We start from the raw sequence: 18,851 nt of genomic DNA on the forward strand, positions 1-18,851 counted from the left end.
TTAGCAAGCGGACCGGAGGCCGCGTGATGGAGCCGGAATGGGCCACATTATGACATTTAGCTTTGTGTAGATCCGAGACCTCCGGATGTTAATTAAGGCCAAAATTTGAGGCAATACCAACAGCTTTTGGTAAACATTTTGTGCCTACACATGTCGGTCAACCAAGGAGACCTAGATCGTGACGCTCAACTTTTCTAGACTTTGCTAGCACTCGTTTTTGTGACACTGTTTGCCTGAATGTCTCGCCTAATACTTGTGTAAACTCTTTCCACTAGGAGGATAATTTTTTGATAAGTTCTCTCATGAATGGAATGTATTTATTATCTCTTTGTGAGATAAAGTCTTAATTAAACAATAGGTTTCATGTTGGTGTCCCTTTTATCTTTCTTTTTGTTAACATGCTTTTGTTGTGGTGTTGGCTTTTCTTGCCTTTTTTGTTAACATGGTAAAATATCTACAATAGCTGGCCAACTCATGTCTGATGCCATGGAATGTATAATCGTTTCGTAGTAGTGATCGGAAGATGGAATGATCACTTGGACATACTACCGTGAGGTCCCCCATCAACCGGGGAAGAGAAGAGCAACGATTGGTGGAATTATTAAATAACCACATACATCATATATCATGAACATATACCGTAGCTGTATTAAATAACCATCATATATCATAAACATATATCATGAACATATACCGTAGCTGAATTATTAAATAACCACATGCATTCCTGATTGTAATGTGGGCGTGCTACGCGTCCGCTGGTTGATCTTTTGTAACTGAGGTCCTGTTGCAAAACGTAGGCCCGTCGTAGACTATTGCAATACAGCATATGTTTCAGAAGCATAGCTCTTGTTGCAAAAGCGAGTTCAAGGAAGGATGGTATGCAGGTCCTCACTTGGACGCGTGTCACACATGGGAGATGGCGGACGCGGCCGCTGTGATCTGCCGGATGATGGTAAGCGTTTCCCATTGCAACTGAGGTTTTGTTGCAAACTTGTTTTGTAACTGAGGTCCTGTTGCAAAACGTAGGCCAGTCGTAGACTATTGCAATACAGCATATGTTTCAGAAGCATAGCTCTTGTTGCGAAAGCGAGTCCAACGAAGGATGGTATGCAGGTCCTCACTTGGACGCGTGTCACACATGGGAGGTGGCGGACGCGGCCGCTGTGATCTACCGGATGATGGTAAGTGTTTCCCATTATATTGTGTTTCTCAAAAATAGAACCCGTAAAAGGAGCATAGTCCATATCTCGATTTAAAAAAAATGGAGTGTACTAGCTGCGCTTGGAGATGTAATAAGAGAGGAAAAAATGAGGTTGGTTTGGAAACAACGCGTCCACATGGGAGGTGGCGGACGCGGCCGCTGTGATCTACCGGATGATGGTAAGTGTTTCCCATTATATTGTGTTTCTCAAAAATAGAACCCGTAAAAGGAGCATAGTCCATATCTCGATTTAAAAAAAATGGAGTGTACTAGCTGCGCTTGGAGATGTAATAAGAGAGGAAAAAATGAGGTTGGTTTGGAAACAACGCGTCCACATGGGAGGTGGCGGACGCGGCCGCTGTGATCTACCGGATGATGGTAAGTGTTTCCCATTATATTGTGTTTCTCAAAAATAGAACCCGTAAAAGGAGCATAGTCCATATCTCGATTTAAAAAAAATGGAGTGTACTAGCTGCGCTTGGAGATGTAATAAGAGAGGAAAAAATGAGGTTGGTTTGGAAACAACGCGTCCACATGGGAGGTGGCGGACGCGGCCGCTGTGATCTACCGGATGATGGTAAGTGTTTCCCATTATATTGTGTTTCTCAAAAATAGAACCCGTAAAAGGAGCATAGTCCATATCTCGATTTAAAAAAAATGGAGTGTACTAGCTGCGCTTGGAGATGTAATAAGAGAGGAAAAAATGAGGTTGGTTTGGAAACAACGCGTCCACATGGGAGGTGGCGGACGCGGCCGCTGTGATCTACCGGATGATGGTAAGTGTTTCCCATTATATTGTGTTTCTCAAAAATAGAACCCGTAAAAGGAGCATAGTCCATATCTCGATTTAAAAAAAATGGAGTGTACTAGCTGCGCTTGGAGATGTAATAAGAGAGGAAAAAATGAGGTTGGTTTGGAAACAACGCGTCCACTGACCGAGCAAGATTCAAAATTTCTTCAACAAAAAAAAAGTAAAAATAGAAACGAAAAAGAAAGCGTGGTCGGCAGGATTCGAACCTGCGCGGGCAAAGCCCACATGATTTCTAGTCATGCCCGATAACCACTCCGGCACGACCACTTTGATGTACTATGTCGACGCACCATATTCTAGTTAGTTGCGACCACAGTCTCATCTAAACACACCGATGGCTATACAAACCTGCAGTGCAATTCACTTACAACATATTACATGCCCACACTCTTATATTTCTTTACGGAGGGAGTAATGATTAGCTGGAAATCAACATTGCCAGTCTCTTTCCCCCCTAATGAACCAGCATGAGAATTGACATGTACCAACAGCCTCTTTGCCGTCCGGTGCAGCGACACAAATTCGTTTGGCAAATCCGCGTACAGCAAAATCGTTTTGGCAAAATGAGGCACTTTCAGTCTAGGCATATGGCATTCTCATCTCATGCATAAGGAGTCGTTCATACATGAGCATTTATTTGTTGAAGCACCATGAGAATCAGTTCATAGATAGCGAGCACAGACAGCTTAAGCAAATGGCCCTCGTTGCCACGTACACAGACGGCCGGCGCCGTGAACTCATCTCACTCTAGCTTGTGCAGCTGCGCCGCCGCCGGCCTCCGACCAGCCACCGCGGCCGGGTACTCGATCAGCGGGCGGACGGGTGGAGCCGGAAGCGCCGCGGCCGGCGCGCCCACAGGGGCAACAACGAGCGCACGGCGTCCAGTGCCGGCGACCGTCGGCGGAGCGGGCGCGGTCGACAGCAGCAGGCGGAAGGTCCAGCCGAGCACGTCGGGCGCGAATGCGCGGAAGACGTGGAACACGTCGTACCATCCGGGCCGCCGCACCCGGGCGTCCCCGCGGCACGCGCCGTCCACCACCGCCCGCGCGTACTCCTCCACGGCCTGCCCTCCCGGCGCCGGCAGCGCCGTGTCGGCCTTGGTCCACTGCTGCACCTGCGCCTGCGCCTGCGTCTGGTCCGCCGCCCCCGCGCCTTCCTCGAGCGGGAACCTGCTGGTGCCGATGCCGGTGCCGGCGCCGGGCTCGCCGCCGATCCAGCCGTGCGTGGCGACTGTGATCCCCACCTCGTCCTTCACCTCGTACCGCAGCGTCTCGTAGAAGTCGACCACCGCCGCCTTCGCCGCCTGCAAGCACAGCCGGCAGAGCGCACAACGATTGATTGATCTGAGAGATCACTGGCGGTGCAATTAGTCGGCCGGGAAAGGGGCGGGCTTACGGAGTAGAGGCTCATCCGGGGCATGGGCAGCCAGGTGTCGACGGAGGCGTTGACGACGACGCGGCCGTGGCTCTGGCGCAGGTACGGCAGCGCGGCGTACGTCGGGTACACGTTCCCCCAGAAGTTGATGTCCATGAGGTGAGGGAACGCCGCCGTGTCGCCGGCCTCCTCGAAGAGGAAGTCGTGGCCCAGGCTCACCGTGTTCACCAGATGATCCACTACAGACAGTCAGACACTCAGATTTACCACTTTGAAGCAGAGCATGGAAGAGATTGATTGTATGCACTCACGCTGGCCGAAGTAGCTGATGGTGTCGGCGACGAGGCGGCCGCAGTCGTCCTCCCGGACGACGTCGGCGGCGACGACGAGCACGTGGCCGGCGCCCAGGGCGCGCGCGTTCTCCCGGACCGCGAACAGCCGGTGCTCCCTCCGCGCCACCAACACCAGGTTCGCGCCCCGCCGCGCGTACTCGTACGCCACTTGCTGCGCCGCACACACCATGAGCAATCCCCATCAACGTTCACGGAGCTAGGCACAGCATCACTAATTCACCATGCAGTGAACGTACCTCGCCGATGGCGGAGGAGGCGCCGGTGACGAGGACGACCTTGCCGCGCATGTCCTCCTTGGTGAGCGCCTTGAGGGCCCACTCGAGGGCGCGCAGGAAGGAGAGCGTGGGCCACGCGAAGGCCAGCATCACCATGCTCGCCGGCGGCACCACCAGGTCCATCAGCGCGGTCAGCACCCGCTCCATCGTTTCCGATCCCTCCCCGCTCCGCCGGCCGGTGTCTGGCCTCTCCTCGGGCGGCAAGGCTAAGCAGGGCAGGGCAGAGCGGCAAGGAGAAGAATCGAGGAAGGCAAGTGAGAGAGTGTCGAGAGGTTTCTACTCTACTACTCCTAGTTCGGTGGGAGGATAAGGACAAGCGAGCGTGGGTGGGTGGCAGCTGCGAGGACGCCTGCCGCCATGCACAGGACACGATCGAGCTCGGCGCCACCTGCCCAGCCACGAGGGTACGCACATACTATAGGAGGCAAGGTTTGGCAGCTTCCTCCTTTCCCCAGGCCCCAGGGCTCAAGACATCTGCGGTAGAAGATGTTAGATAGAAAATAACGAATTTTTACATATCTCCGAGCCAAAAAACACATGTCTAACACATAGTGTAGATATATAAAAAATTACATCACGTACTCGGTCTAACACATAATGTAGATATAAAAAAAATTACATCATGTGCTTCTAGGGATGTAAAATACAACCCTAATTTGCATCTCCATCTTCTAGTCTTGTAAGGCGCGCCCCAACCGTCCAACCACAACTTTCCCTCCTCTTCTCCTACCGCGCGACCACCTCCACGCCTCCCGCCGCACACCCGCCGCCGCGCTGCCCGCCCACCGGACCACGCCGCACCCCGCCGTCACCAGATCCAGCCTCTCCACTCCCCTCGCCGACGGTTCTAGCGCCCCGCCTTCACCCTCCGCCTGAAAATCGGCCACTATTTTGCCGCCCCGCCGCCACGACGACGCCGCCCGACTGGAGCTCCCCGCCGGCCCCGCCGCCGCCGGGTTCCCCCCGCACACCCGCTGCAACGTCACCTCCGTTTTTCCATCGCCCGATTCGAGGTTCTCATGCCGCTCCTCCGCCGCCAATCCAATGCCCGATTCGAGCTCCCGTCGCTGGCCATTCGAGCTTCTCCCGCCGCCACATTTGAAGCTAGACACTCAGGCGTCGCGCCGCTCCTCGTTGCTCAGCCGCCGGCGCTCCTCTCGAAGCTCGGCCGCCGTTGTAGCTTGATCCTTAGCAGATTCTTCGGGGTGCGGAAGAAGTCGAATGTGACCGCTCCTGCTTCAGCCGATTCAATGCTGTTGTCGGCCGCAGCAACTGCCGCCGGACATGGGCTTCCTCCTCCACCATCACAAGCCCCACCGCCAGCCATGGAGAAAGACGCGACCATGCCCGCAGCCACCGCCTCCAACGTGTTTGGAAAAATGTCGCAAAGGCCGTTGGCCATGTTACATCTTTAAATATGCATCATCTATTGGAGCCCTTGTTTACATCACCAAATATACATCATCTGTTCGAGTTCAGACTTATTTAAAGATGTGAAAAGCATACTTTTATGATGTAAATTATATAACACCTATTTTTACATCTTCAAATATACATCTTCTATTGAATATGTTCTTAGGTAGGTATCGTAATGGTGATGACCAATAAGCTAGGTTCAGTTATTAGATCAACAAGTAAACCAGATTTTTTTTGGAATAAACCAGACCTTTTCTAATAAACCAGACCGCCGGCTTCGACGTCCGCTGTCCCTCCTGGAGAGGGCTCCACCAGGGCTGCTGCTGCGGCTCCACCACCCGCAGGCCCCGTCACTCGTTCATGCATGGGTGTCCACCGGCCAAGTACCCGATACTCCCCGGATGAGTACACCTGTGTGGTCTCGGCAGCCTCTATGTCGTCGTCGCCCTTGCCGACCTCCGCCCATGCCGCGCTTCGCGACCCGTTGTGGTTCGCCGCGATGAAGGAGGAATTCGATGCTTTGCAGCGCAGTCACACTTGGCAGCTTGTCCCACGCCCCCCTCGCGCCAACATCATTACCGGGAAGTGGGTATTCAAGCACAAGTTTCATCCTGACGGTACTCTCGACCGCCACAAAGCGCGTTGGGTCGTTCATGGTTTTCGTCAGCGTGCAGGTGTTGACTTCACTGATACCTTTGCCCCGGTTGTCAAACCCGGGACGATTCAGACTGTTCCTCAGCTCGCGGTGTCCTGCTCCTGGCCTGTGCACCAGATGGACGTCTCCAACGCCTTCCTCCATTGTCATCTTGAGGAACAGGTGTCCTATCAGCAGCCGGCGGGATTCGTTGATGAGTCCTCTCTGGATCATGTGTGCTTGCTCTCTCGGTCCTTGCATGGGCTCAAGCAGGCTCCTCGCGCTTGGTACCAGCGCATCGCAGCGTTTCTTCATCAGCTTGGCTTCTGCTTCATTTGCTCCGATGCTTCGCTGTTTGTCTACCACCAGGGTGATGCTACTGCTTTCCTGCTGCTCTACGTCGACGACATCATCTTGACAGCATGCCCGACTACTCTTCTTCGACAGCTCACTGACCGTCTTCGTGCTGAGTTTGCCATTAAGGACTTGGGTCCTCTACACTATTTCCTCGGCATCGAGGTTATTCGCTGAGCAGATGTCTTCTTTCTCCATCAGCGGAAGTACACTCACGAGCTTCTGGACCGTGCCGGGATTCTCAACTGCAAACCGGCTGCCATGCCTGTCGATACGAAGGCTAAACTCTCTGCCACAGATTGTTCTCCAGCTTCAGATGCTCCGTTCTACTGGTCGATTGTTGGTGCTCTTCAGTACCTCACTCTTACTCGCCCGGAGCTTCAGTACGCCATGCAGTAGGTGTGCCTTCATATGCATGCTCCTTGAGATGCTCACTGGACTGCGGTCAAGCGCATTCTTTGCTATATCCGAGGCACTCTGGACCTCGGGTTGTCACTTCAGGCTTCGTCCTCTCTGGACTTGACTGCTTATTCTGACGCTGACTGGGCCGGCTGCCCCGACACGCGCCGTTCGACCTCTTGCGTTTTTCTTGGACCATCACTCATCTCCTGGTCGTCCAAGCGACAGCCCATTGTCTTCCGCTCCAGTGCTGAAGCAGAGTACCGCGTCGTCGCCAACGTCGTTGCAGAGTGTTCCTGGCTTCGTCAGCTTCTCCATGAGCTCTTATCTCCTGTTGACAAGACCATGATTGTCTACTGTGACAACGTCTCTGCGGTCTACCTCTCCGCCAACCCGGTTCATCATCGACGCACCAAGAATATTGAGACTGATATCCATTTTGTTCGGGAGCAGGTGGCTATTGGCCATGTGCGCGTGCTACATGTCCCTACTTCCCAACAGTTTGCGGACATCATGACCAAGGGTTTGCCTACTGCGTCTTTCGAGGAGTTTCGTTCCAGTCTTTGCGTCGACTATGGTGCCACTTCGACTGCCGGGGGGGGGGGGGAGTGTTGAGATGTAGATATTGCATGTGTATTTCTTGTACAACAAGCCCTCCTCCTTCCTTGTATAGTTGAGGACGTGGCTCTCCTATGTACTTATATATACGTGCATATTGCACCCGATCAATATATCGTGAGTTGCATAATCTTCTACATTAATAAAGCGATAGTGCTGCCCTGCCAAAAGGTCATTTAATGATAGAAGCAATTACATCTTTTCTGTTTTGTTGTATTTCTAGTTTTCTACTCTGTTTAGACAAGATAATTACTCTATCTAAACCTACGGCTTGCCAATCACATAAAAATTATCGGTCCTGAGAAGGACGTGCCATCCATAACTCGCCTGACCACCGTGTCTCGCTCATCCTTGTTCTTGGGAAACACAGGCCATGGCAACGCACCGGGCTGCGCACTGAGGGCAAGGGCATTACAATCCTCACAATGCTCGACATCCTTCAGAACCACCGTCCGCAGATTGGGGGCTCGTTCCAGTATCGCTCTTATAAAAGTCAGCTGCTGCTCTAGCGGTCTAAACCCGACAATTTGGAGCTCTTTCAGTAGCAAGTTCATCGAGCCGCCGAAATCCATCTCCCACTGAGGATTGGTTGTTTCAGGAAAACTCTCAGGTGCGCTCTGAACACCGAATTCGCATGCATGTTCATGTACCTAAAATTGCATAAGCAGCCGTCAGTTGGTTCAGATTGAACAGCAATTCCTTTACCTGAATGCATGCAGAGATTGAAAAAAAAGGAAACAGATGCTATAAGTTGCCTAAGAAGTTGACAACTAACATTAATTTGAAATGAAAAAATGCGCAAGAAAGAAAAGCGTTACAGCCTCATATATGATACTAATTTGAAATGTAAAAACGTACTCAATCTGGCAAGTAACAATGAGACGCATAGAGTACTCACCCCAATATGCAATATTTCAACAGAAGGAGCCGCCTCAAGAAATGCTGTAATCCATAGAAGGTCAAATTCAAAAAAGACCTCTAGTATGAATAGCTTCCTTAGGTTGCTGAATGTGGAGGACAGTTCTTTTATTTCAGGTTGCACCCAGACCTAGTCACAAGATAAATGATAACAATAAGTTTCATACAACTAGGTACGAACAAGATATTTTTGTGTGGAAGATTTCAAAGATCCTCATATAGGTTAATGACACAATGTGTAGATGTATACATGGGTACAGAAATCCATTCCAGAAAAAGTCAGGATAGGAAAAATACACTTGAATTGCAAAAGAAAAAATTAAGAAAACTCCAATCTTGGATGTGGGTTGACATCATGCTTGCTTACCATTAAACACAACAGGCTTTGATTAAAACTTAGTTTTCTGGCCCTAATTAACATTCTATGTGTGGTTTTCCGTAAACTTCTATAAGTGGGTAGTTTCACAACAGTTTGTAGAAAACTTTAATGAATTTATGTCTGTCACACAGAGGCACATCCAAGATATAACTAGGATAAATTTGACAGCATAATGAAATACAGCGAGCTTACATTTTCTCCTAGGAAATCCAATGTGAGAGTATCTATGCCTGCCGCTCCGTGAAGAAGCTGACTTAATTTAATTTCATGCTGTTTAATCCTGAAGGCATTTGAGAGGTGTAATTCCACGAGGGATGGAGCAAAACCCAAAGATAAGGGGGCATATTCAGATATCCATGTATCCCAATGGAGCTTCTCCAGCTTGGGAAGGCAGACAATCTCAATTCTCTCAAAACAACACATGTCGTCGAGCTCCAAAACTCTCAGGTTTGAGTTGGGTGCATCTATCTTCCACAGGGACCAACAACCAGCATCACAGTTAGACATGGTTAGATGCTTCAGTTGCTTGCAGCAGTCAAAAAGGATATGGTGCATGTCCAATTGGTCAAAGCACATGTTGCATATAGAGAGTCTTGTGAGGCAATGGGGCACACTAGGGTAGGCACTGAAAAACTCATGCACGCGTTTGGCAAGGCTTCGCATATACGGATAACATTGGTAATCTGTCTCATCAAGAACGGTAAGGTCCAGATCTTTGAGTAGACCGGAGTCAATAGCATCAGATAGTAGTGGGCCAATATCGCTCGAGAAACGGTCGATCAAGTAGAGCTTAAGCTGCAGCTTCATGACGGTGGATCCCCTCCGAGGTCTAGTAAATAAACATCTCACTGCTTGGGTCAGAGATGCCATCGCTCTGAGCATGTCATCTTCCTCGACTGGGTCTGCGTGTGGACCAGGTAGGAAATCCTGGACATCAGTGCTGAGCTCAGGCAGCAACCAAGGCAGGTGCCTCCACCGTGTCGACAGCGCGCTCATCCTTGCCGCCGTACTTAGGCCGACTCTCCCCAAGATATTGAGCAAAACATCGTCGGTCAGCGCGGTGAGCCTGTCTTCCTCCTTGGGCTGCTGAAACCGATCCATGACTAGATCTACAAGCTGGCAATGGACAAACAGAGAAGAGTTGCACACTCTTACTGTATGTCTCTTAGTATATCTATACTAGTAGTATGTGTTCAGGAGTGTTGAGGAGAGAAGGAAATCTCTAGTACTAGGAAGCAGATCGAGTTGAAGAAAATTTCCAACAGCGACAAGGCATAAACTAACTTGGCGGCGCGCGTTGTGTTGTCAGTATTGATGAATGAAGTCAATAAAAATTGGAATCCAATGGGGATTTCGAGCCTCAGGTTGCTGACACCCTGAACCCTATTACGGGGAGGAGGAGGCGCCTCTGATCCGACTCCAACTGGGAGGGGATTCCGGAATCAATTCATAGGCTGGATCCAAACCGAATTGAGGAGCTTGAATCTATACTAGGAAGGGATAATGGGGGGAGGAAGCGGAGAGGAGCCTTGGCCGCGCCGGCGCCGGCAAGGGCGGTTCCCTCCTTCCACGAGAGACGACCGAAATCGCCCAGGCCATATGTCATGGGCGACGTCTAGCGGGCCGGCCCTGTAGCGAGGTTCCTTCGCTGCGAGTAGGGGTGGAAATGGATCGGATGCGGACGGATAGTGCTCTTACCACTTCCATTTTCATATTTTTAAAATGAATACGAATCCGAATACGGATGTTATCGGATACGGATGCGGCTCGGATATTATTCGAATACGGATACGTACCGGATATTTTCTTGATTTGGAATAGATACGAATACTATCAACATATTGTTTAAGTAAATTAGTCCATAGCTATGTGACCTAAAATAATCAACTTGTGACATACAATAAGTCAATGATAAATAGGTTTATGAATAAATACTATTGTAATGCATAATAATTTATAAGTTTAATCATATAAAGAGTAAAATTTGACTACTTATTTGGCTTCTATGTTGAATAATTGGAATATTGGGCCTATAATTTTAAAAATTACCTCCCATAATCTTATTCGGATACATATATCCACTTCCATATCCATATTTGTGTCAAAATCTCCTACCATATTTTATTTTTTATTTGTTTAATAAATTCGGGTACGGATAATTTCCATTTCCATTTTGGTTCGGATGCGGATGTTTCGGATACGAATAGGCATTTTCTCGAATACGAATATCGAATATTTCGGATTATCTGCTACCACTTTCCACCCCTAGCTGCGAGCTGTAGGTTCCTGAATCAGGTGGGCAGGAGAGCTGCCCGACGGGCTACCAGCCGTTTGATGTATACTCCCTCCTTTCTGGTTTATAGGGCTCAATTCAAAAATCTCACCAACCAAAGTAGATAGTAAGTGGTGGAATACTTTTTGTACTCCTTCTGTTCCTAAATATAAGTCTTTTTAGACATTTCAAATGGAATACAACATACGGATGTATGTAGACACATTTTAGAGTGTAGATTCGCTCATTTTGCTCCGTATGTAGTCACTTGGTGGAATCTTTAGAAAAACTAATATTTGGAAACGGAGGGAGTAGTTTGCAGAAGCACCCAATTAATGCTTTTGTTTTTTCTCAAAAATTTATATTTACCAATGCATTAGTTACAATGCATGCATGCATAAAGTACATGCATTGGTCAATTTTCTCTTAATACTTGCATACAATGATTTAATGCACCTTGAAATCTGAACTTGTGATGGGGAACAACCAAATTGTGTCTTATAAAAATGGAAAAACTAAAATTTTAAGATAAGTCCTATAAACTGAAAAGAAGGGAGTACATGCATGGATGATGTGATATATGTTGTCGTGCAGGAATCGTGCACACAATGTCGTGTGTATAGCACTGCTCTCCCCGTTTTACTCGGTTATAGCTGCCTCGCAGCTCAGCACTAAAAAAAAGTGCCTCGCCGCTCTAGCCGCCGCCAGGAGCCAAACGACAAGGGAGGCGATCTTTTTTCACCGATTAAATAGTGTACGTAATTCTCATCTAGCTAAGAATTAGCAAACCAGATATTTTTATAAATACTTCCTCCGGTCCTTTTTAGTTCGCATATAAGATTTGTCTGAAGTCAAGCCTCGTAAAATTTGACCAAATTTATAAAAGAAAATTCCAACATTCACAATGTGAAATAAATACCGGTAGATGTGTCATGACTTAAAGTTTCATATTGTATAACTTTAGCATGGTAGATGGTTATATTTTTTCATATAAATATGGGCAAACTTTATGAAGTTTGACTTTAGACAATTTTTATATGCAAAGTAAAAAAAACCGGAGGGAGTAAGTATATAAAGCATGGCCCCGGTGGTGAAACCCTAGTGCGTGAGAATGTCTATGTTCTGTGTTCAAAAAAAGAAAAATAATGCGTAAGTTCTCGAGTCAAAGGAAGAAAATCACACGTACGTGCATGTTGGCTGCTGCCTTACTGCGATCTCAATAATACTAGTAATCCAACTTGTGCCTTAGTTGGAAACATAAGGTTTCCCTTGTTGTCGATGCTCGTCCCTGCCAATTCCGTTTAGGTCATCTAGTCCGACGCGGACACCTCCTAGGTAGCTTGACTTCGCTTATTAATAAACGAGAAACTAAAGGCCAAAGAGCAGCAAAGATCAGCAGAGATCCATGGCCGACGGTGACAACAACATCGGGGGGTTACTCCCAACCGACGTCCTCATCGAGGTCTTGCTGCGCCTCCCGACGAGCTCCCGACGGCGGTTCCGTCTAGCCTGTCGGCTCTGGCGCGACATCATCGACACACACACCACCGAGATGCAGAGCCGCCCCAAGATGCTCGTCGCCACCGTCGATGCAATACACCTTGTCGAGGAGGACGACCTACCATCATCGCGATGGACCGGCGCCGACTACGACTACGATGGCATGAGCCTTGTCGGCACCTGCAACGGCCTCGTCTGCATGTACGACAGCCAAGACCCTGACGGGCCCATCATCCTTGCAAATCCGGTCACCGGCGAGATGCTGGCCATAACGCCGCCGCCCCCGATGAGGCACACGAAGGCCACTTCGGACTCACGTCTGACGTTCACCTTCACGTACCACCCCACGACGGGGCGGTATAAGGTCATGCACGTCCCGTACAGCTTCGACAGGGTCTGGGTGTTCACGCTCGGGGAGGCGCTCTGGCGAGACGTCGCCACGGGCAGCCCAACGGAGATATACGACGTCAGCAAGGGCATGATCAGCATCGATGGCACGGTATACTGGGCGGTGAAGGGCGGGGAGGCGAAGGTCGTGTCCTTTGACCTCGACAGCGAGCACGTCGCATCCGTCAGGCCGTTGCCAAAAGTGCTGTCTAGACACGGTAGCTGGCACCTTGTGGAGGCGCGCGGGAGGCTGGGCGTGGCGTTTAGCCGCGGGTGGTGGACGGCGGACAAAACGGAGGTGTGGGTCATGGAGCATGCGATGGTGGGACGACGGCGTACGTGGAGCCGCTGGTACAAAATAATAATGGAGAAGCCAGTAGATCAACTCGCGCACCAGCATCAGCTCACACTACCAAGCTTTACTACTCATGATAGTGAGTACATCCTGACGATGAGATGGGAGTGGGACTTGTTACTAGAGCTAGGACGTTATCATGGTTATGTCTTGTACAAACACAAGCCAAGCAATGACGTAAAGAAGCAGGCACGGCATGGCGTGGTAGAAATCGGCGAGAGGGACCGCGGCGCTGAGGTTGCTGTTATACCAACTCACCACATCCGCCCCCGGACCTTCGCCTACGTCGAGACCACAGAACCTTTGAGTGTTTATAGGTGTAGGTGACTGGTTGGTATTTGCTTATCCTTGCTGGTTGCGTAACTTTGCTTATGGCATAAATTGTTTGATGCCATAGCTTGTTATGTGTCCGATGTGTATATGTGAGGTCCGGTGCTTATGCACTAATCCATGGTGGGCAATTTTGACGGGTAAGTGTCAAGTTCTTATTCAGGCGCATGATTTTTAGTGTTTCCGATGCTATTTGCGAATATACCTGATTCTAACCCAAAAAATGTCTTGCCGGATTAGCTATTCATCTGGACTTATGTATAGTACTATGTTAGGATTTGGTTTGCCTGGTTTTTTTCTCATAGGAGTGCACCTAGGTATTAGTTTTACATGCCTAGATTAGTCCTGCTTATTTGGATGATATCAATGTTTTGTTGCATCGTCACAAAGCATAAACCATGAGATGCCACACTAGATGTCCGGTTTAATGGTGGATTCTTGAACTACCATAATCGTCAGGCACTAGTAGAAAACAGAGCTTTGGTCACAGCTCAATATACACATTAGTCCCGGTTGCATTATGAACCGGGACTAATGTGAGCATTAGTCCCGGTTCGAGCGGCTAAAGGCATTATTCCGGGTTTAAATGAGACCATTAGTCCCGGTTTGGGACACGAACCGGGACTAGAGGGTGCGATGCCCTTTAGTCCCGCTTCATATCTCAAACCGGGACGAAAGATTAGACCTTTAGTCCCGGTTTGAGACACGAACCGGGACTAAAGGGTGCGATGCCATTTAGTCCCGGTTCGTGTCTCAAACCGGGACTCCCTTTAGTCCTGGTTCGTGTCTCAAACCGGGACTAAAGGGGTTCGTGTCTCAAACACTACCCCCCCCCCCCTCCCCTAATCGCCATTTCAGTTTTGAAAAAAAAAATGATAAAAACTTCAAAAAAATAAAATCCTTCGAGATGTAGTTATATTACTACATCTACTAGTCAGGAAAATTAAAAAACTTAAATTTGAACATGTTTTGCAAAAAAGTGTTATGAAAAAGTAAACCGGCTATAACTTTTGCATACGATGTCGGAAAAAAAGTATAATATATCAAAATGTTCAGCACGAAAATCCACATCCGATTTTGACGGCCATAGGCCGTTTCGCAAATTTTTAGAATTCTTAAATTCTAAAAAGAAAAAAAGTTATGCTCAAATTTCAGTTCTTTTTGAATTTTGGTTAAATCTGGTCAAACTATGGTCAAACTACTTATTCAAGAAGTATTAGTGTTACTAAATAATTATTCAAGAATATTAGTGTTACTAAATAATTATTTCAGTTTTTGAATTTTGGTCAAATCTGGTCAAACTATGGTCAAACTACTTATTCAAGAAATATTAGTGTTACTAAATAATTATTGTTTTTTAGAATAATAGTTTCAAACTCAAACAGTGAAACGTGTGACTTCATGCTCAAACTAAACTCCTGAGGGTTAATAGGATTGACATCTTACTATTGTCAGAAAAACAACAAGTGCAGACTTGGAAACGAGGGGGGATAAAACCCGGAAGTTAAGCGTGCTCAAGCTGGAGAAGTGAGAGGATGGGTGACTGGCCGGGAAGTTAGATGATTTGGAATGATGAGAGGTGATTAGAGACTAGAGGTTAAATTGAGCAGTGGTGATGGGTATTAGAGATTAACTTGTAAAATAATTCAGAAATTTGAAAATCGGGAAAATTAAAAAAAATTGTAAAATTTCCTTTAGTCCCGGTTGGTGTTACTAACTGGGTCTAAAGGTGGAGCTCCAGACAGCGGCCCCGTAGAGGGCCTTTAGTCTTGGTTCGTAACAGAACCGGGACTGGGGGGGGGGGGGCTTTACTAACGACCCTCTAGTCCTGGTTCCAGAACCGAGACAAATAGGCCTTTTTCTACTAGTGAGGCTACACTAAAATTTGATTTGCAAGGTGATTTCATAAACTGTGCGTGCCTCACATATTTAAGAAAGTCCGGTGAACCTTAATGTTAGTTGCACTGAGAAATACATATTAAAGACTTGCATGCCTAATATTAGTCTCCTCAGTTTTGGACGCTGAAAAAAATAGCACGCTATAACCTCGCTAATAGCACGCTATAGCATATTGAGAAGGGAAACGTTTCTGTGCGGCGCGCCGGCGCAACGCTTGGGCCGGTCGCTTGTGCATTGTACGATAGAAACGTCTTTGGCCACTCGTTTGGTGGGTCCTAGCACCGCCCAGCCCTCCCATCCTTATCTCCTCCTCCCGCATCTCTCTTCCTCCATTTCTTTTTCCATCACCAGTCATGGGAGCGGCAGCCCCAATCTTGCTCATCTCCTTCCTCTCTCTACTCCTCCCTCCCCTGCCCCCTGAGCTATAGAGGGCTATTGAGAGCGCCCGCACCACACCCTTCAGGGCTGCTGCAAAGGGGGGAGTTGCGCAGCCAGGATTCACTCGTCACTATGGGTCGCCTAGGTGAGCTCGTCGCCATGGTGCGCACGCCGTCGTTCTCGACTGCTGCGCCCGCACCTCCTGCCGATGCCCTCTTTTCTTGGGTAGGGGACCGCGAGCGGGGGGTGCTGCAAGCAGCGGAGGACGGGGCTACAAGCGGGGCGGCCACCACCAACCACCGATGTGATTCGCGGCAGAGATGCTGCTACCCCGGCGCGGCGGGGCTACAACCGTAGGTCGGTGGAGTTGCAACCAGCAAAACAAATGCTGGAACTGGCGATAGCCGTGTTGCGACGGCCACGGCGGCGATCCATCATTGAGCTACAACCGTAGGCAGGTGGAGTTGCAACCAGCAAAACAAATGCTCTGGAACCGGCGATAGCCGTCTTGCGACGGCCACGGCAGCGATCCATCATTGCTGGAACCAGCAGTTTTTTGGCTGGAAACAGCGATTTTTTTGCTACGACCCCAGCGACGATGATTCATAGTTTTGCTGGAACGACAAGTACTTTTGCTGGAACCATTTTCTTTTTTGTTGCAAGCATAATTTCTTTTTGTTATGACTGTTTTGATTTTTGCTGGAACAAACATCCATTATTTTTGTTACCATCGTCTTGGTTTTTTTTGCTGGAACCAGTGTATTTTTGTGCTACAACTGTTCTTCAATTTTGCTGGAACCAATTCACCTTTTTTGTTTGCGATTTTGACGATGGCGAGCGTGCCGACGGTGAGCGTCGACGGCGAGCGACGGGCCCGTCGCCACCGGAGCTGCAACCGTCACTATCGGGGCTGCAATTGCAGGCCACAGTCGTTGCATGCGTGGAGTCAGAGACAAGTGCAGGCGGCGACCAGCGGCGAGATGCGGCGCTCGGCGGCAAGTGCGGCGACCGACGACGAGGACATCCGGCGAGGGCGGCGAGGACGGCCGATGAGGTGCGGCAACCAGAGAGCGTGTGACCCGGCGAGACAAAGGGAGCGATGAGAGGCAGGGGTCTTTTTCCATACGTGCTCGTGCGGCAGACAACTGCAGACGACTTAATCAGACGGCTGAAAGTAGGCCGGTGCGCCGGCGCCTATTAATCGCCTATTGAGAATTGTCTCGTTAAATATATCAGTGTACAACGTCTCGCTAATAGCACGCTATAGCGCGATATAGCACGCTAATAGCATATTTTGAGGTCGGCGCTATTTTGTTGTAGCACGCTATTTTTTCCATTGGTTTTGGATGACTGGATATTGTATTTTTTGTCAGGTAAAATATTGCATTTGATATAAGTCGCTCCATATTCTATACTTTATTGCCGCGTAGCAAAACGCATGGGCATTTGCCTAGTTTAAATAAATTTATTAAAAGATTGATGGTTTGGCTGGGGGTGAGGCCCACGGGCCAAGCCAAGCACATTTAGTCATACACTCGCCTTCTAGGTTATGCTGTCACGGAGCCGTCAACCACCTCCATGATGGACATGTGGAAGGAAGCTTTACCGAGCTTGTTCTTTTAAGTCGAGATCCTCTTGGGCCATATGCCAACTTCATATACATGGCAATCTACCATCGGATTTTGCGTCAGTCGGCCACAATCTCATATACTGTATCCAGATCTAGCTAAGTAGAAATTGAAGTTCATTTTGTCCGGGCAAGATACATGTTGCTGATGTTCATATGCTGCGCATTCCCACTAAAAGAAAGAAGAAATGGGAAAAGGGCAGAAGTCAAAAAAGATTGGTGGTTTTGCCGGGGATGAGGCGCAAGGACCAAGCCGATTTCACCCATCGGGAAGCGGGTGTCGTTGCTGCTTCGGCATGCCGGCAAGCTTGTGACACCCGCCGCTTCAGGAGTGCGTGCAGGGGCCTACCGAGTCTGGCGCGTGAGCACCGGCGAAGGGCGCTACCCACCACACATGTCGCACGTCATGGAACACGGCCTCTACAGTACGCCGCAAGCCCCCGGTTATCCCTCCACCTTTGATGCCCCCGCTAGGGTCACAGGCCTCCGCTACTTGGCCCGGCGATGAGCAGACGTGCTGCTCCTCTATTTCAACCGGGCCTTCCATACATAACCAAGCAGTGTGGGACTAAAATCGGAATGCAGACGCGTATATGGAATCAATCAGCCCCGCCTTCCTTGCGCGGCTCAATCGATCAGACGGTAAGCAGTAGAGATATATAGGATCGGGTCACCGTGATCCCCGGACGAAACTATCTTGGACATCCGAATCCGATCGATCTAGGCATCTAGCCACCCTTGGCCATGGCGGCGCCGCCTTCCTGGCCGTTCCTGAACGACAGCACTGGCTACTACGAAGCGACCGACTGGATGACGGCCGAGTGCGCGAGCAGGGGGGCCTACGGCTGCGGGTCGCTCGGCGAGTGCGTCGTTGACGGCTCGCACTCCTCGCGCGCCTGGACGATTGGGACGGCGATTATTAGGCCGAGCTCTGTGTCCGCGCCGACGATGAGTCGATGACGTGCTCCGCCGCTTCGAGGTGGCGAGGATCTGCGGCCACAGAGAGATCGTCGTGGGCTGGTTCCGGCCGTCCTCTGATGCTATGTATACTTCTAGACCACCTGATCTTGCTTCCATACATGTACACCTCCCCTCTCGCTGCCGTTTCCGTCCATTTTCCGAGTCTTTTTATTTGATCCCAAATGCTAGTGTTTCGCCGACGACGGTAGGCGACGGGACGGGCACGCAAGCAGGCGACAACGCACCGCGGCTCCAATCCTTGGTGATCATCTCCCTCTCAATTTGTTTGCTTGTTGCTGCTCTGAGTTAGATTAGTTAGTGTTCATGCTAGTGTGAATGAAAACTTTGACAGTGCCAATTTTGAATCTCGGCACTGCAGAAGATTAGCTAGGGTTCATACTAGTGTCA

General features: G+C 49.3%; 2 protein-coding genes and 1 non-coding gene across 3 annotated transcripts; 1 reads left to right on the plus strand and 2 right to left on the minus strand.

The window, feature by feature from the left end:
- Positions 1–2,200: 2,200 nt before the first annotated feature.
- TRNAS-AGA (transfer RNA serine (anticodon AGA)) lies at positions 2,201–2,282 on the minus strand. Its single transcript has one exon. It is a non-coding gene; the product is annotated as a tRNA-Ser (tRNA).
- A 305-nt stretch (positions 2,283–2,587) lies between these two features.
- LOC109743639 (11-beta-hydroxysteroid dehydrogenase B) lies at positions 2,588–4,294 on the minus strand. The gene is made up of 4 exons (XM_020302732.3): positions 3,979–4,294; positions 3,701–3,893; positions 3,411–3,628; positions 2,588–3,318 (listed from the first exon to the last, which is right to left on the minus strand). The coding sequence occupies exons 1-4, from the start codon at positions 4,162–4,164 to the stop codon at positions 2,758–2,760; spliced, it is 1,158 nt and encodes a 385-aa protein (XP_020158321.1). The 5' UTR covers positions 4,165–4,294; the 3' UTR covers positions 2,588–2,757.
- Positions 4,295–12,412: 8,118 nt separating this feature from the next.
- LOC109743630 (putative F-box protein At1g32420) lies at positions 12,413–13,576 on the plus strand. The gene has a single exon (XM_020302723.1). The coding sequence runs from the start codon at positions 12,413–12,415 to the stop codon at positions 13,574–13,576; it is 1,164 nt and encodes a 387-aa protein (XP_020158312.1).
- The last annotated feature ends 5,275 nt before the right edge of the window (positions 13,577–18,851 follow it).

The sequence above is a fragment of the Aegilops tauschii genome, chromosome 5, assembly GCF_002575655.3.
Source record: "Aegilops tauschii subsp. strangulata cultivar AL8/78 chromosome 5, Aet v6.0, whole genome shotgun sequence".
Taxonomy (NCBI): domain Eukaryota; kingdom Viridiplantae; phylum Streptophyta; class Magnoliopsida; order Poales; family Poaceae; genus Aegilops; species Aegilops tauschii.

Bases quoted from the DNA above. Each gene is read 5' to 3' on its own strand.
- LOC109743639 (XM_020302732.3), bottom strand. From the start codon at position 4,164: ATGGAGCGGGTGCTGACCGCGCTGATGGACCTGGTGGTGCCGCCGGCG. The intron at 3,629-3,700 runs GTGAGTGCATAC...GACTGTCTGTAG, and splicing joins CATCAGCTACTTCGGCCAGC to TGGATCATCTGGTGAACACG. The intron at 3,319-3,410 runs GTAAGCCCGCCC...CTGTGCTTGCAG, and splicing joins CCCGGATGAGCCTCTACTCC to GCGGCGAAGGCGGCGGTGGT.
- LOC109743630 (XM_020302723.1), top strand. From the start codon at position 12,413: ATGGCCGACGGTGACAACAACATCGGGGGGTTACTCCCAACCGACGTC.